This window comes from Manis pentadactyla, chromosome 7 (assembly GCF_030020395.1).
Source record: "Manis pentadactyla isolate mManPen7 chromosome 7, mManPen7.hap1, whole genome shotgun sequence".
Classification (NCBI taxonomy): Eukaryota; Metazoa; Chordata; class Mammalia; order Pholidota; family Manidae; genus Manis; species Manis pentadactyla.
In genome coordinates, this window is record NC_080025.1 from 23,926,138 (window position 1) to 23,952,384 (window position 26,247).

The 26,247-nt window shown below is 42.7% G+C and overlaps 1 protein-coding gene across 10 annotated transcripts in view; it reads left to right on the forward strand.

Annotated features, from left to right (window-relative positions):
* The window catches only part of UNC5D (unc-5 netrin receptor D), a 582,780-nt gene that overhangs the window by 357,419 nt on the left and 199,114 nt on the right, over positions 1-26,247 (forward strand). For all 10 annotated transcript variants that reach the window (XM_036894362.2, XM_036894357.2, XM_036894359.2 and 7 more), the window contains exon 4: positions 2,318-2,421. In XM_036894362.2, coding sequence (XP_036750257.1) covers positions 2,318-2,421 — 104 coding nt within the window. The remainder of the gene's footprint in view (positions 1-2,317; positions 2,422-26,247) is intronic.

The window sequence follows — 26,247 nt, forward strand, 5'->3', positions numbered from 1 at the left end:
GGTGTTAAAATGCTTCTTAGTGGAACTCTTCCAATGACTCCAAATATCACTTGGAAAGAGAAAAAGGATGCGTGGGTCCTTTCTTCAGTCTGATCCTAGCTGTATGAGATCCCATAGAAATTTCTCAAAGACCTTGTTTATAGACAATATCCTTTTCTATATCCTATTCAGAGTTTTCCTTTTTTATATACATGTTTAATAATCTATCTCTTTGAGCAGTTGGGTATGGGGAGGAAAAATGACTTCCCTCTAGTTGTCTTTGCATCTACCAATGTAGATCATGTAGGGGGGGGTGGAGGTAACCATGACTTATGCATTTTGTTACCTTTTCCATTTGTATTAAGCAAGCAAAGGGAAGAGAAGCAGAAAATAAAATTGAAATCCCCACTACTAGTTTCTGTGCTTCATCTGGTTGAATATAGATTAACTGATGTTATCAAAACTACAATCATCATTTAGCAACAGCGAGCAAGACTTTCTTCGGGAAAAAAAGGCATCAGGAGAAGAAACACACGACTGACACACCAAACAAAGTCAGCCACAAAAACCAACTGATGTCTTGTGTTAGAGTTATTCACACTCTGTGATAGGCTATTTTCAGTGTAGTTCGGAGGAATAAATAAGTCACATGGGAAAGAGATTTTTGACCCAAAGTTCTCTTAGAGGAGATCAAAAGAGAATATGTGGCAAAACTGTGTGGGAAACATGAGATTTTTCCTTGTGGGGATTCCTCACGATCCTTCACTCATGGTTTTGTCATCAGTACATGGCCTTCATCACATAGTCAGAAATTCTGTGTCATTTACAAATCGCAATGAGAAGGAAGCTGGCTTCACACTTTGGGGGATAGCAGAGAAATGAGAGGATAGATCCTGCCACCTGCCTGTGATGCAAGTCCTTTTAAGATCTTTTGCCTCCTATATATTGATGAAGATCTCTGAATATATAGCAACAACTGACAAAAGACATGGGTTGCCTCTGGGAGGGAATACATTAAGAGTAAAATTCAGAAGAAAGTGACTCCATGGATTGCTGTGCTTGTTATTCATGGGAGTGTTTTTGACTTGCTAAAAGCAAGTTTAATGTATTTATACCATTTGTAAAGATGTAACTGATTCTGGGCTCTGCTCTTTACAGGGAACATATTTCATGTTATTGTAAGCACTAAAGAAAATTAAATCAATAAATCCACAAGCCTGTAATTTGAGATACTCAATTGAAGAAAAATAGATTGTCAGGGAGGGAGGGGGAAATCGTTTACATTGAGGAAGACTTGTAAAAAACTCTTTGCTGTAGGATCCCAGGCTTCCCAGTGACAGCAAAAATTAAGCTTAGGCTATAACATTATCAAAGTGTCGTTATAACACCCAGGAAGAAGCAAAGGCCAGCTCCCTTTTGATAATGAAGCTTATGCTCAAGTGGCACGTCATGCAAATGAAGCTGGTCCTTCCTGAACTGCTCTGTGTCCTCTGTCCTGAGAAAGCCTTGCTGGTTAGCAGGCAGCCACTGAATGTCAGGATGGTGGATTTTTCCCCATCAGTGGCAGCAATGCTCTGTGACCACAGGCAGGCCAATTAACCTCTCCAAGCATCCCCTTCCATGTGTAAAAGGTTAACAGTGCAGCTTATTTACCAAGTGCCGTGAGCCTTCCGTGAAGGGCTCTGCACAGATAGCCAGCATTGTTCTCAGACTGCAGGGCACTGTATTTTTTAATTATATGTTTGCTTGGATAGAGTATAGATTTTGCTGTGGTTGAATGTTGCCCCTTCTCCCCATTTTCAAATAAAAGACTAATAGGTAATGTCACTCTCTTATCATGTTCTAGAGCCACCTAGAGGGTTAAGGGAATGGCAGAGGTTACGGATTAATAATGCACTCTTTAGTTAATAATAAAAAACCACGTGCATCTCAGCTGCATAATAGCTGTGGATGGCAATTTATTAGGCCAAGTGTGTCCGGATGCTGAGCAGATAATGCTGGCAAAGACTCATGAAATGACAGGGGTTTGGTTCTTTTGGCGGGGGGCGGGGGGAGAGGGGGAGGGGGGAGGGGGGCAGTAGCTTATTTTCCTGTTTCCCCAGTAATCTTTTATCCTTCATATCAATATAGACGTTAGGAATAGTTTGGACAAGGTTTATTATTTCAAACGTGCTTGTGAATATTTGGGAAAACATTCTCTCATCCCAGAACTCACAAAACAAGTGACTATTGGTGTGCATCTAGTTGTGACATTAAGCTCCGTGCTTCTTGTATTTGGAGTAAATGTGAATAATACGGCCCTGGAGCAAAGTTTCATATATCTCACACTTCTTTGCAGATCTGCGGAAAAACTTTGAACAAGATCCCCAGGGGAGGGAGGTTCCCATCGAAGGCATGATCGTGCTGCACTGCCGCCCGCCCGAGGGAGTGCCCGCTGCTGAGGTAAGGCTGACTCGAGGGCCAGGCCTGCCCCCGTGGGGGGGCCCGGAGTCCTGTGTGGTTATAAGCGAAGTAAAGAGCCTGCGCTCTCAAGCCGCAATTGCTAAAGACAATGATCAAATTGGGAAGGAAATAAGTTGGAAGAGAAAATTGTCCCCCATCTCCTTTCTGGCTCTCCTTTGCTCTGGCTCTAGGCAGTCTGGGTAGGATTCGGTCTGTGTTCTTGCTCTCAGTGACCTCAAGTCATGCAGGTGTCACCTGCGTCCCCAGCAGTCACCTTGTGCACTGCCACATGCACACTGGCCATGGATCAGTCTGAGCTCTCACAGGCCAAGTGTTCTGAGAACGTGCCCAGGGAAGGGGCCTTGGTGCTGGCTTTCACTGCTGTGTGCCCTTACTCATTTGCCCACTTCTGGAACATTCTTTGAGCATTTATTATGTTTTAGGCACTGTGCTGGCATGCAGGATATAAAACGTGCTGAAGCCACAGGTCTCCTTCCCTGTGAGGTGTCTGGAATCCAGTGTCATTATGGCTGCTCTTCGCATGTTTTCTAGAACTCCTACTGTATTATTAGAATGTCATTGTCACTGATAACACACTGCGGTAAGAGGGCAGGCTGCCCAGACCTTTCAGTCGTGGTTACAAGATGTTCCCGTAAGCTAAGTACAGTTATTAGCAGTTCTGAGAAGGAGAGTTAAGAAATACCAGAAATGCTTGGTAGGATGGTGAGGTTATAACCCAGGCCCGGGGTGGGCCATGCATCGTCCAGCGGCTTGCCGTTTGGGAAGCTGTCCTTAGAGTTATGGTTTCTTCCCTGAGACGTGGAGATACGAAGACAGCACCGGAGATACAATTTGCCTCACATTGTAGCTAAAATTGCTGTGGGATTGTGTAATTGGAAACAAAGGAGTAGAGATATAAAGGGAAACAGAGACACACACACACTTAGATATTAAGACAAAAGGCATTTAGACAGACCCATTCAAAGCTCAGATGGGTCATAGGAATGGAGTACACGGACTTGAAAATTAAAGTGACCATCCCATGCGTGATATGAAATGATTAGAAAATAAAATACTTCTTTTTAGATTTTTGTTTAATGTGAAACAAAAGGACATTTAATCTTCTTTTGCTGCCTTCTCACTCCTTCCAGAGTGTGCCCTGGTTTTCTGAGCAGGGTGACCAGCAGTGGGGTTAATTGGTCTCATTTAGGACCCTCCACGTGCCCCTGGGAGTCTAACTTGGTTATCAGTTTGCTACAGTCTCTAAGGATCTCTTAAAACCCCAATTTACAAAGGTCTCTGTGTGACATTTGGGAAGGGGGGCACTATTGAACTTAGTACACGAACTTAGTATGGTCGATCTCCCTTTGATGTCATATCGCTCTATTATTGTAATCATGCGTGCTACTAGGCAGGAATTTCAGAGCCAGGCTGGCTGAAATTAAATAGATGACTATTCCCAGGAGCAGCTATGGCTGTAGGATGGTTGAAAACAGAAATTCTGAGGTGAGAGGGGGGAAAAGCTTTGTTTTGTACATTTCGTGTTGTAGATGGATGTGGAGAGTGTTTCTGCTTCTGGGTAGATAATGGGCTTTTTTGGGGCCCTAACCAGCCTTCCTAGCATCAACTTAATGTGGGAAAGCAGCCCGGTTCCAAACACTTGAGTCTCTTTGGAATTCCACGTACTGACGAGGTGGATGCTACCTGTGTCTGTGCACCATTATTTACAGCTCTTGCTGTTCCTGCAGTAGTTGCCAGAGTCCTTCTTACCACCAATGTCTGTGTGTTTGTCGAAGGGAAGGCAGAATGAGAGAAGAAATCTAGGAGAGGCCAAGGAAAGGACAGGAACGTGAAAGTGTCCATAGCCTGTAGCAGTTGGGCCTTCTGGGCTGGTGGTCTGCCTGTGCCTGTCATGTGGTCTCTCCATCTCAGAGTGGATCTGTGGCCTCCTGACGTCAAGGGCATGTGAGGATCCTCCAGTCAGTGACTTGCCGTGGGGCGGTAATTGGGAACTGTGCCTGGACGCTGCTCGGCTGTGTGATGTCACTCGGCAGAGTTGCCTTCCCTGAGCAGCTGTGTCCCTCCCTCTGCGCTGCCCACCTCCTGTGGGGGGCCCTGGGTCACCACTGGGAGGGGTTGTAGCTAGCGGGACCACCAGTTCATCAGCTGGTTTTGTCTGGGGGCATAGAAGGTCTCCTACTTGACCCATTGAAAGGCACACTGGGACAGCTTGTTTCCACAAGACCTGTACGATTGTCTTCTCTCTGCAAGATAGAACTTTCTTGGCAACTAACCCATCTGCAAGACCGGGGAAAACTACCATTTATGGAAGGTCCCTATGAGCGAGTACTGGGTTAAATAATTTTTCTCCGTGTTACTTCACTGGATTTGCAAAAGACTGCTCTGAGATGGGAGAAGGCTAGTGGGGTTCTCATGTTCACCTTAGAGGAACTTGTCCGACCTCTCAGATCCCCAGGAAGCCAGTTTCCTTTCTCTGGCAGTTTGTGTTTACCGGGTTTAGTCAGTCTTCCCAAGCACTTCTGAAGCTGGAGCCCTCAGCCAGTGGCGGCATATCTCTCCGCTCTACTGCCCGACGTTCCACCCTTAGAAACAGATTTTTGGATTAAAGTCTATTCTAGTTAATTCGCTTATCATAAATTTGCTGTGAACTCTGCGTTGCCTTGTTTGAATAGGTGATCTAGTGATAAAACTAAGAGCAGAGCCCCGACAGAATAGCGGCTCTGGGAGCTGAGGGGACATGGAACCTGGGGCAGGAGCCCACTCCCAAGGCCCAGGAGCCTGCGTTTGGTGTTATCCTAGGGGGTGGGAGGGTGCTGGGTGTCTCAAGTTACGGGGAGGAGAAGAAAAAGTGGTCTGTATAGGGGGAGGCGAGAGAAGGGTGGGTCATCCTTGCCTCCTTTACAGTTTTCCTACAATGTGGCCGTGGCCCTGACTGTCGCCGTGGGCGCAGGCATACCTAGGAGTGCTCGCTGACGCCTGCTCTCTGTCCCGGTGTGCACCGGTGCGGTAGGAAAGGGGAGAACCAGAACCAAGGCTGGTCAGTGTGGCACAGTGTGGCGGGAGGGGTGAGCTGTGGGCTCAGCAGACCCCGGGTCAGACCCTGACGGGTACCTCCCAACGCTGTGCCCTGTAGCAAGTTAGCAGCCAGCCTGAACCTCCGATCCCTCACCCAAAAATGGGAACAGTACTTGCCTTATAGAAGTGCTCTGAGGCAAAGAAGAGAAATAAAAGCCCAAGAATATGCCAAACGCTCAGCACCATTTCTAATACTCAATAAATACTAGAGATTGTTGTGGTTTCTCTTCCTCCTCCTCTTGTCTTTTCTAAAGCTTCATGAATCTTTGGTTCTCAGAGAAAGATGTTAGGGTTCCATCAAGGTTGGGGAACGAGATTAAAATCAAAACTCTTGCAAGAATCTGACGCATGTCGAGCCCCATAAAGAAGTAGGAGTTTACTGAGACCACCTCTTCTCACCCCAGCTGCCCGTGAGCTCTGACCTCCGGCCTGTGACCTCTGAACAGGCTGCCTTTCAAGCTCACACAGGACAGAGACCCCAGCCTGCTTTCCTGACATGTAACCTTTCCTGTAGAGGAAACAAATGGTTACTGACAGAAGCTGATGACTAGCCATGTTGGTCTCCCTTACTTACCCCATTGAAGACTCGTAGCAATCAAATTAGTAGTAGTAAAACACTTAGCAAAAAATGGTATATGAACTTAAAGATTATCACCAGACTCATTTAGACACTGGTTTGATGAAATGGTAGGTCACACATGTTTTCCAAAATCCCTGAAATGTGAATGGATGATAAGCTTTCCTAAACTCATGAGCTCATCCCATAGTTGGATGTATTATGACATATGGGTCACTACAGTTACTTTTAACCTTAACCTTGGGGCAGTTCTTACTAAAGATAGCAACTTTAGTGTATGACACTTGTTGAGCTAAAACCAATTTGCTCTTTTCAAAACAATTCATTATCCTGCACTGCACTTTGTTATACTCCCAATTAAATGGAAAATCTATCTTTCATAAAAGTTGGAAATTACGTCCGAAGAAAATCCGACATTTTAATGGTTTTCCACAGATTAAAATTGTAGAGTTCTCAATAAACCCTGATTTACTGATGTTGGCTATAAAATGGTTATTGCTGTTAATAAAGCCTGTAAATCTTAACAGGTTATATTTGCCTTGGACAATAAAACTCGCCATAAAGGCTTAGTGTCTAAGGCTAATTCTGTTCACATCAAGGTAAACAGCCTACTCAAAATAATTCAATGTCTTTGAGAATTAAGGCCCCAAAGCTAAGCAGGTGACAGATTCTCTCCCTGAGCCACTGTGTGCCAAGCACTCTCCTTGTTTTTATCTCGCCAAGGAGTCAAGACGGTGCAGGAATTAGAAAATTCAAGACGAGCAAGGGCCTTAGCTGGTACAGTGTGGGTAAGGAGAGGCCCACTTCTTTCTGCAGGGGCACCAAGACCGTTTTGCCATTGAGGGGCCACTCGGCTGGAATGCTGGTGTAACATGGGGAGGTTCCAGGAATGGAGTGAAAGAACGTGTTTTCTGTTTCATAAAGTGTATCAGAGTCATGCAAGTGTTAGAAGCCAAATCACTGGGGGCAGGGAGATTTGGGTGAGGAGTTCATTTTCCTTCCAGATGCCTGTGTGGAGATCAAAGTGTTGATGAGCATCTCTGTTATTCTTGGTCCATTTGGTAGACCATTTGACATGTCTTCTGATGTTTGTGGAATTTCTTTTTAAGCCTCCCCCCCGATAAGGTAAAAGCCAAAAGGTGGACTTTCCTAGTTTTCTTTGTAGTTAGGCTCCACTAATCAGGTGTTCCCATGCAAGGTGGGATGGAGAAGTGAGCTGTGTGGCATTTGTGTGGAGTTCCTTCTCTGGAGAGGGTGGTGGTGGAGGCGGCAAGCATGTAGGAAGACCTGGGATCATCTCTCTAGTCTCAGGGTTGTGAGCTGTGTTGTGATTTTTGAACTGTGAGGGTGTTGCCAAGCCACCATCCCTCTCCCTATCGTGCATTGGCCATTGTTTCTGCCTGCATGGCCACCTGGCCTGGCTCTTCGTCCCTCCGGTATTCACATTCCTTAATAAAGCCCTTTGCTGCGTCAACGAGCCAGAGCAGAGTTTGTCGTCTGCGATCAGGAGCCCTGGGCATTACTGAGCACGGCCATGTCTCATTACTGCTAGGATGCCTTTGACCAATGCCTGCAAGTGGTCATAGGAGCAAAGCAAATCACTGTGGGTTATAGGCTATTTGTAGGATGTTAACTTCTCTTTCTTTAACTGCAAAATAAGGAGGGAGACTTAAGACTAAAGCCCCTTTCTTATCTCCAAATATTCCTGATGTGTAAACAGTACAGTTTGCATACTATCTGTGACTTGTTTGTATACTTGTGCCCAGACTGGTGCCAGAGAGTTTCAACTCAAAACACTTTGCCCTTCGCCCTGTGAGGGCCTTTGCCATGAAAGATTCATTTGTTGCAAATGCGTTCATTGGCATAAAACCTGGAATATTGTAATGTTGAATGTTTAATACAAGCATCACTAGACTATTATGTTTAACCTCACTCAAACAGACTATGAAATGAGGGTTTTTATTTTAAAAATAAGACTCTTAATAATTCACTAGAGAAATATTAAGTGAGGTGCCCAAGTTCTGGAGCAGTGGACCTCAGGTATAAATAATTAATCTAATTTGGTGCAGCCAAAGCAGAGAGAATGTCTAATAGTCCAGATAAACTTTGCTTTGAGAAGACTGACAATGAGGACCTTTGCAGAAAGCCACATTTGATTTGCATGTGTAATATTGTAATAGAAACCTAATGGACTCTTAAAAGAGAGAATGTTGAATTGGTTAAATACTGGTAATTAAGTGCCAGTAAATTACTTCTCTAAAAACAGTCCCGCAAAAAAAATTTGCTACCGTAAGAGAGATGGGAAAATGAGGTTAATATAAGTTATTTAAAAAGTGAATGTCTGCAATCAGTTGCCAAAGGGAAAGGGACTGAGGGTGGGGGCTGGGAGGGGATGGAGGGAGAAGGGGAATAAGGGGCATTACGATTAGCACACATAATGTGGGAAGGGGTCATGGGGAAGGCAGTACAACACAGAGAAGACAAGCAGTGACTCTATAGCATCTTACTGTGCTGATGGACAGTGACTGTAATGGGGTATGTGGGGGGGACTTGATAATGGGGGGAATCTAATAATCACAATGTTGCTCATATAATCATATATTGATACCAAAATAAAAAATTAATTAAAAGTGAATGTCTGCAGCCCAAATACCCTCATAATTAGTACTGGTCCTTAAATAAATCTTATTAATGTGCTGAGCTTTTCCACATCCTTACCTGGAAAGCTCTGTTTCCTTACTGAGGAAGCAAAGGATGAAAGTCATCTAAAGCTCTGGGCTTCAGATGTGTGTTTTCTTTTTTCGTCTTGTGTGCTCCTGGAAGACTGTGAAACAGGGAAGATAGAATACAGTTTTCAAAGCCAAGGGGTGATGGGACCACAAAGGTGGTTTTGTTACTGGTCTTGCCTCCCCTTCCCTTCCTTCCTACACTCCAGTAAGTCAGCTGCACCGCTCGGCCTTCATGCTTTCCAAGCACTTCGCTACATTATTTAACATCCTATCTCTGCATCCTCCCCATTTCGTCCCTACTGGGAATGCCCTTGACCTCCTCCATCTCTCTGCAGTTCACATAGTCTTGAAGGATGTGTTTTAACCAGCCAGTGTCTGACTTCTGCCCTGGCCACCCCAGGCAAACACAAATGCACCTGGTATCTGTTGATATGTATAGTCGATATCTGGTTCACATTTTAGACTTGTGGATGAATATTTTCACAGTCGCTATCTGGTGCACATGATAACAAACTCAAATTTAAATTATCACTTAAAATTTTACAAATATTTTCATATATATTGACTTTTTGATCCTCAAAACTGCCACTAATAGGTAGGCAAATGCAGCAATAACCTTATTTATCTTTATTGTAGTTGACATACAACATTATATTAGTTCTAGGTGTACAACATAGTGAATAACCATTTATATATTATGATGTGATTACCACAACAAATGTAGCCACCATCTGTCCCCATACAATGCTGTTGCATATCTTTTTTTATTTTGGTATATTAATATACAATTACATGAGCAACATTGTGGTTACTAGATTCCCCCCATAATCCAGTCCCCAACACATACCCCATTGCAGTCACTGTCCATCAGCATAGTAAGATGCTATAGAGTTACTACTTGTCTTCTCTGTGCTACACTGCCTTCCCTACATTATGTGTGCTAATCTTAATGCCCCTTAGTCCCCTTTTCTCTCCCTTCCCACTCTCCCCCCTCAGTCCCTTTCCCTTTGGCAACTGTTAGTTCATTCTTGGGTTCTGTGAGTCTGCTGCTGTTTTGTTCCTTCAGTTTTTGCTTTTTTCTTATGCTCCACAGATGAGTGACATCATTTGGTACTTGTCTTTCTCCACCTGGCTTATTTCACTGAGCACAATACCCTCTAACTCCATCCATGTCGTTGCAAATGGTAGGATTTGTTTTCTTCTTATGGCTGAATAATACTCCATTGTGTATATTACCACATCTTCTTTATCCATTCATCTACTGATGGACACTTAGTTTGTTTCCATTGCTTGGCTATTGTAAATACCGCTGCGATAAACATAGGGGTGCAGATGTCTTTTTGAAACTGGGAAACTGCATTCTTAGGGTAAATTCCTAGGAGTGGAATTCCTGGATCAAATGGTATTTCTATTTTGAGTTTTTTGAGGAACCTGCATACTGCTTTCCACAATGGTTGAACTAGTTCCCCTTTCTCTCCATCCTCGCCAGCATTTGTTGTTCCTAGTTTTTTCTATGTTGGCCATCCTAACTGGTGTGAGGTGCTATCTCATTGTGGTTTTGATTTGCATTTCCCTGATAATTAGTGATGTGGAGCATCTTTTCATGTGCCTATTGGCCGTCTGAATTTCTTCATTGGAGAAGTGCCTGTTCATATCCTCTGCCCATTTTTTAATAGGGTTATTTGCTTTTTGGGTGTTGAGGCATGCGAGTTCTTTATATATTTTGGATGTTAACCCTTTGTCAGATATGTCCTTTACAAATATATTCTCCCATACTGTAGGATGCCTTTTTGTTCCGCTGATGGTGTGTTTTGCTGCACAGAAGCTTTTTAGCATAATGTAGTCCCATTTGTTCATTTTTTATTTTGTTTCCCTTGCCCGAGCAGATGTGTTCAATGCTGTTACATATTACTGCCTATATTCCCTATGTGGTTGGTATATTATATTCCTGTGCCCTCTTTTATGACTGAAAGTTTGTGCCTCTTTCTCCCCTTCCCCTTCCATCCCCTATCCCCCTCCCCTGTGGCAAGCACCAGATTGTTTTCTATACCTGTGAGTTATGTTTCTTTGTTTTGTTTTATTTAGATTCCACATATAAGTGAAATCGTATGGTATTTGTCTTTCTCCGTCTGACGCGTTTCACTTAGTGTGATACCTTTGGAGTCCATCCATGTTGTCACAAACAGCAGGATTTCATTCCTTTTTATAACTAGTAATATTCCATTGCCTGTATACACCACATCTTCTTTATCCATTTATCTGTTGGTAGGCTCTTAGGTTGCTTCCATATCTTGGCTATTTCAAGTAATATGGTGATAAACATAGAGGTTGATGTATTTTTCTTTATTGTCTCATTTTTAAAATGTCTAATTTTCTTTGGATAAATACCTGAAGTAGAATTGCTGGATCATATGGTGGTTCAATTTTGAATTTTGGTGGGGTTGCCTCCATACTGTTTTCCAGAGTGGCTGTGCCATTTTCAGTCCCTACCAACAGTGCGTGAGGGTACTGTTCCCTTTTCTCCATATCCCTGTCAACACTTGTTATTCCTTAATTTTTTTATAATACCAATTCCAACAAGAGTGAGGTGAGATCTCATTGTGGTTTTAGTTTGCATTTCTCTAATGATTAGTAATGATGAGTATTTTTTCATGTCGGCCAACTGATGTCTTCTTTGGAGAAATGTCTATTCAGGTGCTCTGCCCACTTTTTTATTTTTTTCTTTGAATATTTGAGTTGTATGAGTTTTTTACATATTTTGGATATGAACCCCTGATTGGTTACATCATTTGCAAATATCTTCTCTCATTCAGGAGGTTGCCTTTCTGAGTTGTTGATGGTTTTGTTCTCTGTACAAAAGCTTTTTAATTTAATGTAGTCCATGTGTTTATTCTTTGCTTTTGTTGCCCTTGCCTGAGGAGACAGATTCAAATAAATATTGCTCAGACTGATGTCCAAGGACTTACTGCCTATGTTTTCTTCTAGGAGGTTTATGTTTTCTAGTTGTACATCAAAGTCTTTAATTCATTTAGACTTTATTTCTGTGTATGGTGTAAGATAGTGGTCTAGTGTCATTCATTTGCATATGGCTGTCCAGTTTTCCCATCACTATTTATTGAAGAGGCTGTCTTTTGCTCATTGCATATTCTTTCCTCCCCTGTCAAAGACAAATTGACCATATAAGCATGGGTTTATTTCTGGACTCTATTCTGTTCCACTAGGCTGTGTGGCTCTGCCATACTGTTTTGACTACTGTAGCTTTGTAACTTGTTTTAAATTGGGGAGTATGATACTTCTAGCTTTATTCTTTTTTCTCAAGATTTCTTGACTCTTCACAATCTTTAATGGTCCCATAAAAATTTTAGGCATTTGTCCTATTTGTGTGAAAATGCCATTGGTATGTGGTAGAGTTTGCATTGAAGCTGTAGATTGCTTTGGATAATTTGGACATTTTAACAATAATTCTTCCAATCCATGAGCACAGTTCATCTTTCTATTTACTTCTGTCATCTTTAATTTCTTTCATCAGTATCTTAGAGTTTTCAATACACAGATCTTCCATCTCCTTGGTTAAGTTTATTCCTGGGTATTTTGTTCTTTTTGATTCAATTATAAATCAGATTGTTTTCTTAATTTCTCTTTCTGGGAGTCATTATGCAGGAACTGTTTTATAGAACCATTTATTCCATATATATATTCATGTAGAAACTACTACATAGCTGACATTTATTGCACATACACACTATACCAGGCACTATAGACTGAATCCTCCTGACAACTGTCTGAGGTACATGCTAATAATAATCCAGTGTTATTAATAAGGAAACAGAGGCATAGAAAGTTCAGCAACTTACTCGAAGGTTCAGTCAGTGATTGAGCCAATAATTGAACCCAGGCAGCCGTGCCTCTGAGCCTGTTCTCTTAAGCTCTATCTGGTGATGCTTCTTTATGTGTAAGCTGTTGCATCCTGAGCAAACGCTGATAGTGTGGCTGTCCTTAAGTAGTCCAGCATCTTGTTTCATGCATATACAGCTAAGAGTATCAAAGTGAGACAATGGCATATATGAGTATCTGTGAGTGTGTGCACGTGTGTGCAAGCCTGCTGCTCTTCCTCCTCATTGTTGGTTGGTCGTGTCTGTGGCTCCAGGTCTCAGCCTTACTGCTCCCGATTGCGATTAAACCCATCGTCTGGTGGCACTGGAACCCACATTTGTTCGGTTCTTAAGATGGTTTGGGAGAGTTGCTCCATGCCAGGGATGGGCATGCTTTGATGGGCTGCAGGCTTTGATGGGCTGCAGAAACACTTCTGACCAAGTAATCTCTTTATCCTCCTCCCTCATCTCCCCTAGTTTTTCTTTTTTCTTTCCTAACAGGAAATTACATCCTATATCCTTTCAAAAATACAGCATTTGCATATGGTGCTTAAGGTTTCTCAAATTGGGACCAGGAGCAGATGGATCAAGAGGGAAGGTGATTGGGAGGAAAAATCAGGAGGCTAGCAGTCAATCAATCAATAGTAAAAATATAAAGAAAAACACAGAAGAAAAGGAAATGTATGATTTCTAAATTAACATAATGAAGGCATAGAGCTATTTCTCTGTCCTACACTTCCGTACACAGTTTAGCAGCAATAAACAGTCTTTATATCTTGAATTATGCAGAAGTAAAAGCTGTCCGGGAGGCCTCCACATAACGAGCTGCAGTTCTGTAATTCAGCAGTGATGCTCCGTGGGCATGAATCAAGAACTCCATCCCAGTCGTGCTGACACAGCACGGATTGTAATGTTTCCTAGGAGCACACCGCACACCACCCTGATTCACTTAGCAGATGCAGACTGCCGTTGTGTTTTAGGCGGAATTTATTACAACAGAAACAAACAACCACAGCCACTATAATAACAACTTCTCCCAGTAATTCCTCACCCTGATTCCCAAATCCTAACTGCTATCTGCATATAGAGTCTATTTGAGGAAGAAATGCCACCTTCTGTAGTGCCTTTTGCTTTTAGTTAACTGGGCAACTGGAAGGTCCACCAGCACGGTGGTGATTTTTCATGTAACTGCTGGTAAATAGTGCGTGCTCATTTCTCCTTCATGGGGTAGCGTTCCTGCAGAATAATCGTCTGCCTACAGGTCTGTTGAGGAATAGCCAGCTGATCTTAGTGCACCTTAGCTTCAGTTCCAAAATTGGTGGCTGCTGAAAGAATCCCAGATGGCCTCTTGCGTTGAGCTGCACAGCTCTCCAGCTTCTCCCCTCTGTAAAATCTTAAGGAGCTGTGATCTTCCTGTGGATCCACCCACCATACATTCAGCATAGTAAGCACAAGTGAAAGAGTGACTTATGGAAACTCCCAGAGCTTTGGTTTACTTAGATTGCAATGACTTCCACAGCACAGATTATAGGCGCACCACCCCTGGCACAGCTCACATCCACATGTAACTCAAGATTCACTTGCTTCTATCAGTTAAGCTTCCGGAAAAGCATCCAGCATTCAGAGCTCAACAGCTGATGATCCCCCTGCTGTGGTGAATTTTGGTTTCCATATAATTGAACCTCTCTTGGCTGTGGTTTAACTGAAATGGAATGGTTCTATTAATTGTGGGTTCAGTATTGGCTTACAGATCTAGTGCCAGTGCTCCCAGCAGACTCTCCGTAGATGTGTTTATTAATCATGCTCTCTATTCCTCATCCTCTGCGGCCTGCCAGCACTGGCCCTTACTAGTTACAAGGGCTGGTTTAAACCTTGATTTCTGTGCACAGCAATTGTCAGACTCACGATTCCTGTGCTGGCTCCACAGTGTCAGGTCGAGATCACCTTCAGGAGCAGGTCTGACAGGCACTTCAGGGAAACCGAAGGACAGATCTCTGTAACAGCACTGACATTTGACGGGAGCAGTCACTGCAGTGCATCTATTACATATGAGTTGGGTGGTGAGTTTAATTCCTCCTTTCAACATTGTCATCTATGTACATCAGAAATGCCTTTGTTACAGACCTGAGTATGTTTAGAAGGAGTAAAGTATTATGTGGCAGTGAACACTGCACATGGGCCTGGAAAAATGTGTCTCTTTCTTGATAACCAGAGAACTCACATCGTCATTTTCAACTAAATCGTTGAAATAACAGGCAGCATGAATTGGTGCTTTGGATGGGTAATGGTAATGATAGATCAAGAAAAAGGATAACAAAGCTGGAGAGAAAAGGCATCCAAGTAGAGATGGGGGCTGATACATGCTGGATTGTATTTCAGTTTCATTTCATTCAGTGTCATGATCTAAGATAGTAGTATCCTCATTAATGACATCATTGTCAGTTACCCTGTATTGAGGACCACATGCCAGGCTCTGTGCTGTAGGCACATACCATATGCCACCCTTATTTTATTCTTCACCTGAGTTAGGTGCTTTATCATTTCCATTTTACAGGTGTGGGAATAGAGGCTTACATTTAAGCAACTTCCCCAAAGTCCCTCAGACAGTCAGAGGTCTAGTTCTCTTTGATTTCAAAGCCCAAATATTGGGACAACCCTGTAGTGTCTCTTGCTATTTACCATATGTCATGTGCTTGGTAAGCAAGAGAGCAGATTCCATCTGGAGTGTATCTGATTCCAATGTTGGATCTTTTCTGTGACATCACAACTTTCCACCCATCAGTGCTGGGCTAGCTGCATGACTTAAGGCCAGTTCATGGTCTTACTCTTGCTGTAATCTCTTACTACTTTAATAGCTGTAATGACACGTGGTGTCTATTGCTGACAAGCTGAAGCATCCAGTAAGTGAAATAAATATGAGTGTGCTCCCTGTAAGAATATCTAAATAAAGGGTGCTACCTCTAATGATAACAACATGAAATAGAAGGGGCATGGTTATTTCTGTTGGCCAGAGCTTCTGTTGGCCAACCAAGACCTCACAGAATGCAGTCCCCATGCAGGTGGTTGAAGTGGATGAGAGCTCGCTGCAGTGGGCATTCACACAGAACACTCAGGGACAGGCCCAGCAAGGGCCGAAGCTCACAGGAATGCAGCAGCATGGTTGTTCCAAAGTCCAGTTGGCTTTGTTTTGAGGGAGCCTGAGGAACTAGAGGGAGCGTCCCTGCAGACTCTGCAGGTAAGCAGCGGCCACTCACAGAGAGCCTTGTTTGCCATCCCGAAGAACTTTGATGTTTTGCTCATAGCTGGTGGGGAGCCCCTGAGGGATCTGAACCAGAGAAGTGAGACTCCAGATGTATTTGTCTGTCTGCTTGTTCAACGTCCATGTAATTTTTTTAGTTCAAGGACCTAAGAGTTAGATTGCAACAAGGAAGGCCATAGGAAGTTTTAAATATGTAGGTGTCTGTCATCGTTGGAACTAGTTCTTTAAAACTGTTTATTAGTAAATAATTTGGAACTTGCAGAAAAGTTTCAAGGTTGAGAATAAGCAATTCCACAGCAGAAGCCTACTTAGGGTGCCTGTCATGTGCCATAACCACTGTACCTGCCTCCAGGGCCCCAGCAAGTAGCAGGCCTGTGTTTCCAGGACCTCTTGTCATTTCTGCTGCAGCCTTGCTTGGAGGTGACAAGGGGAAGTGTAGACAGGGTGTTCGCCAGCATCCCGGCAGGATGGCCCCTATTCACTCTGTTCACGCCGCACAACTTACCTAATGGGCGCCCTTCTCCTCGACGCAGAACAACAGTAGCAGCTGTAGAGTAGGGTCAAAGATCCTTATGTCACTAGATGCCCCCGCCCAAGCTCTTCACATCTGTGTTCAGCCAGACTTTCCAGAACTTTTTTTATAAAGCCTCTGAAGGTTTCCTTTTAGCTCTTTTGTGGTTTAGATTCTCCTTGAAACAAGCTGTGACCCTTCTACTCACCAGTGGCTTTGAGCCCATTAAAGGCGTGTGTGAAGCTCCCACGCTCCCAGGTTGCTAGGGTCTTTCACTGAAGCCTGGGCTCTGAGCAGATGGAGGACGGCAGACTGTTGTCGTGACTGTTTCCACGAGGCAGGATCTTTCCCCCCAGATACTGTACACGTCCTCTCAGAGGGTCCATGGTGCCTCAGTCAAGGAGAGAGCATCTGTTTTTTCGCAGATCACCTCTGCAGCTCATCATGTGAGGTGAGTTTCTCCTCGCATCCTCTGCTTCGCCCCTTGTCTCAGTGACCCTCTGCATTTGCTTCTTCCCTGTACACGCTCGCTCACTCGGGCTTATTCAGCCAAGTTCCCCTCATGCTGTTGTGCCTTATACCTGATCTCCTGCATTTAGAGTGGTAGGATGGCTCTTCCTTTCATCTACATGCTTTAAAGTCTGAAATTTCACTCAAAGTCAGTTCTGTACCTGGGCCGTATGTTCTTATGACTGGGTTTTCATCCCTGAGTTTCCTGGTTTCTGTTGCCTGCTCTGGATCCCTGAGGCAACCGAGGACCTTTACTATCAAAGATAGTCACCTTCCCTTTTCTGGTACTGGTCAGTCAGGACTTAACTTGGACTCCAAGAAGCAGAAGACAGAGCAGGAGTTCTCAACCCTGACGTGACTGACATCTGGGACTGGATACTCCTCTGCTCTGGGGGGCTCTGCTCAGCAGAGGATGTTTATTGGCACCCTTGACTTCTACCCATTAGATGCTAGCAGTATCTCTGCCCTCGGACTCTATTTTGTGACCACCAAAATGTTTTCAGACATTGCCACATGTCACCCCGGTTGACCACCCCCAAGACAGAGCCTTTTGCTGTAGATTAGATTCTCACTAAGAAGCAATACCCAGGACAAGCAACAACAAATGGCAAGGATGTGGAGAAAGGGGACCCCTCCTACACTGCTGGTGGGAGTGAATGTAAATTAGTTCAGCCGCTGTGGAAAGCAGTATGGAGGTTCCTCAAAAACCTAAAAATAGAAATACCATTTGACCCAGGAATTCCACTTCTAGGAATTTACCCTGAGAATGCAGCACTCCAGTTTGAAAAAGACAGATGTACCCCTATGTTCATCATTGCACTATTTACAATAGCCTGGATATGGAAGCAACCTAGGTGTCCATCAGTAGATGAATGGATAAAGAAGAAGTGGTACATATACACAATGGAATATTATTCAACCATAAAAAAAACATATCCTACCATTTGCAACAACATGGATGGAGCTAGAGGGTATTATGCTCAGTGAAATAAGCCAGGTGGAGAAAGACAAGTACCAAATTATTTCACTCATCTGTGGAGTATAGGAACAAAACAGTAGCAGACTCACAGAAACCAAGAATGGACTAACAGTTACCAAAGGGAAAAAGGGAAAGGGGTCGGGGATGGTGAGTGGGAAGGGAGGGAGAAGGGGATTAAGGGACATTATAAGTAGCACACATAATGTGGGGGGGGAGCACATGGGGAAGGCAGTATAGCACAGAAAAGACAAGTAGTGACTCTATAGCATCTTACTACACTGATGAACAGTGACTGTAATGGGGTATGTGGTGTGGACTTAATAGGGGGGAATCTAGTAACCACAATGTTGCTCATGTGAAACCTTCATAAGATTGTATATAAGTATACCTTAATAAATAAACAAACAAAAAAGAAACAGCTATACCCAGGGTCTGATAGAGTGGCTGCCACATGCTCAACAATTTTTTTATTGAATTGAGCCCAGCATCCACAGAGAGTAAGCATATGCCTGCTGGCCTGTGATCACACTGAGGCCTTGGAAACCACGCCATATCCATCTCTTCATAGCCAGACTGTGACACAGTACCTGGCATGTAAGTAGACACTCAGAAAATACAGGGAATGCTTAAATGAAAAGAGTAAGCAAATGACCCAAAGGAAAATGATTATTAGATTTCGCTGATTAATCAAGGAGTTACCTGTATTGGATGGGCACGAGCTGCCCTGAGAAGGCTGCGATGAATCTGTGTAAGAGGAGACAGATCAAGGGGAGATCAGTGTGAGGAACAGCGGGGCCAGGCCGGTGGGAGTCCGGTTCCCTGAGGAGTGGTCGTCGTCTCCATTCTGCCTCTGTTCTTCAGACAGCCCAGTGTGCTTCACATGGAGAAACAACCCACATGGCCCACCTGTAGCCTGCATTCGCGGCCTTAAACCGGTGCACCCTAAGTGTATGCTGTGTATGCTGTATGTGAACATCAGGCCACCAGCCTGCAGGGGAAGTCACCTCGGGATAGGGAGCCTGCTGACTGCTTTCCAAATCCCAAGAAGTACACAGCAGGCTGCACACCTGGAGCATGTGCCTCCCACTCCACGAGGGTGGTCCCTTCCAGACCCAAAGTGCACACACTCATCTGGCTGGTGGGACTGACATGCTGAAGACAGGAGGCAGGTTCTGGATCCCCTTCTCCACCTCATAACTTGGAAAGTTAAAATCCTTTGGGGATTCCTTAAATGGAGTTGTTACCTTTCCTACTTGAAAGGCAAGGGCCTGGAGAAAAACAATCTCTTGTGAGCCCTTTAAAATCTAAGTGAAGCATTATTTACTACAGACAAGGGGCTGGAGAAAAACAATCTTTTGGGAGCCCTTTGTAAGTGAAACATTATTTACTATAAGCTTTTTGTTTAAGAACATGAATTTTGGAATTGTAAATCAGTCAAGTGGAGCTCAATCCAGGCCCTTCCTTTTATTAGCTACATGATGTTCAGCTAATGCTGTAACCTTTGTGGACTTAAGGGTCCTCATATGCAAGGTGGATTAATAATGCCTCATAAGGATGCTGTGAAGAATAATTTAAATGAGGTAATATCTTTATAACATTTGCTTTAGCTCCTAGCACATAGCACAATAAATGGTATTAATTATAGTATTAGATAGGTAATAAAATCCATTTACACTTTATTTCTTCATTTTGCTGTTTGTAGCGTAACACTGGCTGGTTTGGGGGACAGGTTCAGCCTCTGTGTTATCCTCACCTGTTGAGGTTTGCACCTATTACTGCCTCCTCTCCAAACCATTCAGTCCAGCCTCATCCCTACCCAACTTAATGGTTAACAGCTCATCATATTCCAGTCAGGGCTAATGCATTCTTTCCAAGTGATCTTGACCACTCTTGGTTTTAGGGATGCAGCAACTGTAGGAGTCGTGTTTTCTCAGTGACAAATCCGTTTACTTTGAAAGTAAAACAATGAAGAATGTGAACAACTTGATTTTGTCATTGGAAGTGCTCTGTACTAGTCAGGGGGGGAAGATCTAGAATCAATATGACTAATGGATCCGACCTCCCAGTGATAGAGTCAGCAAAAGGGATAAATTATCACTTTCCCCATGCCTCTAGGATGGTAATTTCTTCACGCTGTCTGCTCTGCGATAGCCATCACCGTGTTCTCCGTAGCAGCTGTCAGACCAATCACCAGCCAAGACTGGGAAAGACTGGGTCAATACATCCAGTATGTCAAGCTTTGAGTCATTTTTATGTTTGTTGTTCCCTTATTACTTTCTTTGGCTGAGTAAAATCTCTATTACTTTGGGCTCAGGAACAGAGAATGTGCTGGAAACACCCAAGGTGTACATTTTATTTTATTTTTATTATTTTTTGTGATGACTTCATTATTCCCTTATGCCTTGAGTTTTTCCCAAAATTGTTTTTCTCCCTTCCTCTTTCTTCAGCATTCTCTTTTCTGCCTTCCCCATGCATTTATCCCAGCTGCATGGCAGTGAGCTGAAGCCAATGCTTGGCCTTCTCCTTCACAGCAGTGAATGGCTCCCAGACTTATGGATTCCACAGACCAGTAAAATTACTCCCTGTGCCTCTCTCCAAGAGGAGGGACTGGCTGAGTGTTTCCAGCTTTTATTATTATTATTTTTTCAGGGAAGGACATTAAGATATAATAACAGCCATTTTCCATAACCATTATTTCATTTAGAAATGGACATTAACAACAAGCTAAAATCTCAGAATTGTACTTTAAAAATAAATTTAACTTTATAATAAATTAATGCTCATTTTTCTCACTGGTCCTCTAGAAAACTGAAAAAAAAATTCACCTGTGAATACATGCCATGTGGCACCAGCCCCTTCACTCCACAGCACTGGTGGACTAGGTTTAAAAGTAGCGCTTAGAGTGGAAGCAGTGCTGGGCAGTCTCAGTGGCTCTTTAGTCCAGTTCCTATGCACTATTCCAGTTTTCAGGAATACCTTGCTGTAGATTTTGTTGAAGTGTTGGTAATGAAGTCTATACTGCCTAGAAGAGGAATTAGTGTTCATCCCCCTTAAATGTTACAGAACTAAATTAACGGTCAGAGTTCCTGTAGGTATTCACTAGAACATCAAGGTAAGCCCATTAAAGTGTCAAACCCTGCATTAAACACAAGTGTTATATATATGAGTGAACGTGATTGGCCTTTAAAATTGGTATGTTCTATCCTTCATTCACAACATGCATGACCTAGGGTGGTTGTTTTAGTTTTGTGTTTGACTCGACCATCCATGCACCAAAGGCCTGAGCTTTGGAAGCAGGAATTCATACCCGACTTCTGACCATCACTGGCCCTGTGATCTTGGAAGCGTTCCTCCCTGTAAGCTGGTTTCCTCACTTACAGACATAAAAGTCATGATAATGCGCAGCTCTGGATAGTGCTAAGATTTAAATGAAAGGAAGCATGTATGTGTCACTGGTACACTGCTTGGCACACAGTTTACGGAGTACGTATGCATTCTCTTATTTATTTTATTTTTTGCATATAACTGCAAACACATTTTTTTAAGGGAAAATCTAAGTGGGGCATCTTAACACTGTTCTCAGTATCCTAATTTAACTAGTTGCTGTGCTCCTCTCTCCACAGCCAGCCAGCTCTTTTGAGCCACATCCCATCTATGTGTTTGACTCCATAAACCTCCTTGTTAATTTATGCTTTAAAGTAGGGGCTTTTCAATTACAGGAATGTTAATTATTATTTATCCCGCCTTAATGATTATAATCTAGTACACGCTTGCTTTGAGCGTGTGTGTGTGTGTGTGTGTGTGTGTGTGTGTGTGTGTGTGTCTGTCTGTCTGTCTGTGTGTGTGTGTGTGTGTTAGCCCAGCAATACATGAGCTTGAACAGTCTCTGGTAGCCTTTTACCTGTTTTCCGGTATCGCCGTTTCATTTCCAGCCCTGCCAGGCCATTCCGTGGTGATGAGCTGTACAGCTGCTTTACTGACATACATAAACTTCTCTTGATTTTTGAGTGCTCTGCGGAGGTTGGTACAGTATTATAAAACACCTTTAAAACTCTATCACTTGGAAAAAAATGTTAGGAATGTGCCTTAAAGGTACTCTTTCATCAAATGTTTAACACTGGGTTTGATGCTTTAATGGGCTCCCCTCCATGTTCTAGTGAATATCTGCATAAAACTCGGATGGTTTATTTACTACTGTAGCTTTTAATGGAAATGTAAAATAATTTCTCTTCTGGGCAGTGCTGATTTCATTGCGAACACATCAACAAAATGTGAAATCCACATAAAAAGCAAAGTTGGAAGTACCACTAAAACTGGGAGGGCCGCTGCTGCATATTTTAGATGGGCTAGTGTATTTATGGCTCTTGTACACATACTGTAAAATGTAATGTGGCAGGATTGCTATATTGTAATAAAACAATGTGGTGCTTGCTGAAGAAAAAAAAGGGGTTGGTGAATTACAGCAGTCATTGTAGCTTGTTTCCAGTTATTGAAAATGGAGTATGATTATTAAATGCATGCAGTGTGCATTTTACACACTTTGTTATAGATCTTGGTTTTTATGTGTGTCTGGAATATCAATATTTGCTTTACTTTTAAGGAACATTAGTTACAAATACAATAAGTGTGTTTCATTTTTCACTGAAGACATGCCGGCTTCAGTGCTCAAGTCAGAGTGTGCAATATATGTCTCAATGATTATTGATCTAAAAACCTTGCTGAAAGTAAGCAAGACTGGTTTTGTAATAAGCGAACACGGCGCTGCTCCTGCTGAAACCCGTGAAGCTGGAGAGAGTAGCAATAAATAAGAGTTTAATTAAATTGCTCCTTGGCAGATAGCAGGACTGTCTTTCAGCTTTGGTTTAGAACCCGTGGGGTCTCTTTTTCCTCTTGATGTATGTCTGGCATTCTCATTAATACTAATGGGAACTGTATGCAGGAAAGGGGCAGCTGACCCCACACTCCACTGTGTCTGCAAAATACCACATGGATTTTTCTTCCTTGGGCTACTCAGATTAAAGGAGATGAAAAAAAAACAGAAAGAAGGAAATCTCTATGTATAAGAATGTCTCAAGGTATAAATTCTATACAGTACTCTGAGTAGTTTATAAATGCTAAAATAGTAATCATAATATCTTAGAAATCCATTCAAAATCTCCATCTGTGTTTCATGCAGGACTTAGTTTAAAATTGTAATTACAACCATAAGATTAAAACATAGTCTCCCCTTGGAATTTAACTCTCTGATTAGTTATAGCATATATGTGATTATGGTACTTGGTAAACCATGGAAACCGTGCTCCTAGGCTAGATATGAATGAAAATGATTAATTAGATTCCGTAAGGTGGTGCGTTTAGAGCAGGGTACACGTAGCCTTCAGCTCATTTGGGTTCAAAGCCATCTGAAAGATACAAGTGCTTGAAAATGATTAAAGCAGAGCAGGCAAGGAACAATTTCCACTTGCTGCGTTGCTGTTTCTTTCCCTAGAGCACTGGCTGGGAAGACGTATCATCCAGGCATCCTCGGTGCTCTAGCCAGGGCTGTGTCATTATTTCTCTGTATGAGTTCAAACGGTTCCTGGATAATACTATCAGGCAAGCCCATATATGCAGGAGGAGCCCGACTCAGTGTCTGAAACTCCCTTGCTGGTTTGTGACTGCTTGTGTTTTCTCCCAGACATCCAACTTGCTGGTGTGAGAAATAAATCCACTTAGTAAAAAAGATCGCAGACTAGCTCTGAGCACGTTGGTGGGCACTCAGTCCCGCTAACCCAGGATGTGCGAACTCTACACCTGTAGAAACCGATGCCCCGCCTACCCCAGCAACACCCAGCTACGAAGAAATGGTTTAATGGGCAAGAACATCATTCATCTTTCCAAATGAGGCACAGATGTGGACAAAATTTATTCAGAGCATTTAAACATAAAAATGGAAACAAGTGGTAAGAGCTTTTCATAGATTCTATCATATTAGCTCTTTCTTCCCTAATTCTCTACCAGCCTTTTACACGTTCTCTTGAGTAAAACCCACTGACCTTTAAGGAAGAATTACAAGTTCTGAACAATAATGTTCAGACATAATCACTTGGCTTAATTAATCCAGTAATTTCTGCCCTAATTTGCTTGATTCATCATCTTGCGGTGACAGAGGAGCAGGAGGGCTGCAGGTCCTCAGCACACTCAGGGTACCTTTATTGTGTTAATTTGTCACCATTCCCTGCACAGCAGTCATGCAGCCTTTCACCCTGGTGAATAATTTATAGTGGGCGGGCCTCCTTCTGTCTGAGAATGCAGCCAACTTGATTTAGCAAAATCCTTTTGTTTCTATGGAAAATAACCCAAGGTTTTCAAATACCCACCATTGCAGATAATTCCAAGTACCATTTTCCAGTTGATAGTACTTTATAAAAAGTAAATAAATAATAAAACTCTCCTTTTGTATTTACTGTCACTGTCTTTCTTTTTTTTTTGAAAGAAAGTGTGTGTTTGGTCTGTATGCGACAGATACTACCTACCATATTTCATTAACTTTAAGATGACATCCATTGTCAGAAGAACCATTACTTTATATACCACTAACAAAAGGTCACTTTTTAATTTTAAGATGTTATTGACTGTAAAACACACCTTGAATTCAAAGATGTCAGTGTGAAAAGTGTGCAATATTGTAGAACCAGAGAAATATGTACTGTTTCTACTCTTCTCTCTTGACTTTTCTTTTTTTTCCTTTCCTTAATATTGAACCATGGAAACTTTCCAGTTCAACAAAGAACTGTCTTATTAAAAAAAAAAAAAAAAGCTGAACTTGATGTTTTCAGAAAAGGATTAGTTATTAAATTACTAGGTAGGACCTAACCAATAGTGATGGGTTTTAGAGGGTCCACAAGAAGTTAGTTTTAAGAGAAGGATAAACAAGCAGCTTGTTTGCATGGCCCTGTAAGGTGCTGGCCTGACACTGTAACACAGTTGGAGATGTACTCTTGATGATACAGTAAATCAGGATTTCCAGTGGGGTGGCCCATCCTAAGAAATTACCTGTGTATCTCATACAATTAGCAATGGTTAAATCTGGATGGAATCATACTTACCTAGATTTGCCCAAGCCCCTATTTACATGGATAAGGAAATCAGTCTCAGAATGCAAACACAGTCACCACCACTCTGTGTGGTGCTCTGTCCACCGTGTGGGGGTTCTTGTGTGTGTCTTCGGTGCAGAGGTGGGGGGTGAACCCAGTTTCCATCCAGAGCTTCTAACCCCTTGCCTTTTACGTTTGCCCATTTTCTCGCAAACTCCCATTGCTATTTCAGTAGCAGATCTCCGCCCCCTACCCCCCCGCTCAATTGATGGCAGCAATGTTTTAATGTTGTTTTAAATCAAAACATAGAAAGCTACTTGAACATGGGTACTTTACTATGTGGTAAGTTGTTCAGTTCTTCCATAAATAGAAAGGTGGTGGGGGGTAAGCTTTAGTTTCACAGAAGTTAATACAAATTCCAGCACAAATCTGTAACCTCTGTGTTCTAATGTATTGTCTGTTTATCACAATTTTCAGTTCCCCTCTGAGTCATAAAAGTATTGAGATCATTATAAATGAAGTAATTGTATGATGCCTACATCCAGAGATATGTTATAATTTAGGGATAACTGATTTTCCCCTGCTTTTTCAGTGATTTGTCTAGAATCCTTTCTTACCTGACAGCCTCCCTTTCCAATTTTACCTTGGGGAAAAAAAACATGTATTGGATATTTACATGTGGAAAAGGCTTTATTTTGGCCTTTTATCTTCTGATCTGAGGTTGATCAAGCCAATGAAATAACTTTAATCAATTACTGCCCTGACCACGGATGGGCTGTGGACTATTTTTTACTGAACTTTATCTACTTCTTATAGGAAATGTTATTATAATAGTGAAATTAGTAGTAAAAACTGTATTTCAGCAACGTGGACCATATCCTAATACTCTTGTGCTCATTGATCTGCAACTGTCGTTTTTCCTGCTTGCAATTGCTTTGTACAGTCAGTGTATAGTCAGCATATGAGTATCAAGCCAGGAAGGACATGGCGGGTAGGCTCCTCCCAGGGGCATAATTTTGGGCCTCATCAATTCAAGGGAGCCCATGGATGTCTGCACCACCATCATTATCTGTGAATGAAAGCGCTTCCTCAGGGTTAGGGGTCTGGGATCTCCAGTTTGCAGAAAGCTGGAAGGAATCTTAGGAATCACTGAACCTGACTGCCTCATTTTAAGCAAGGTGCAGTGAGACCCAGAGAGGCCTGATAATTTACGGAAA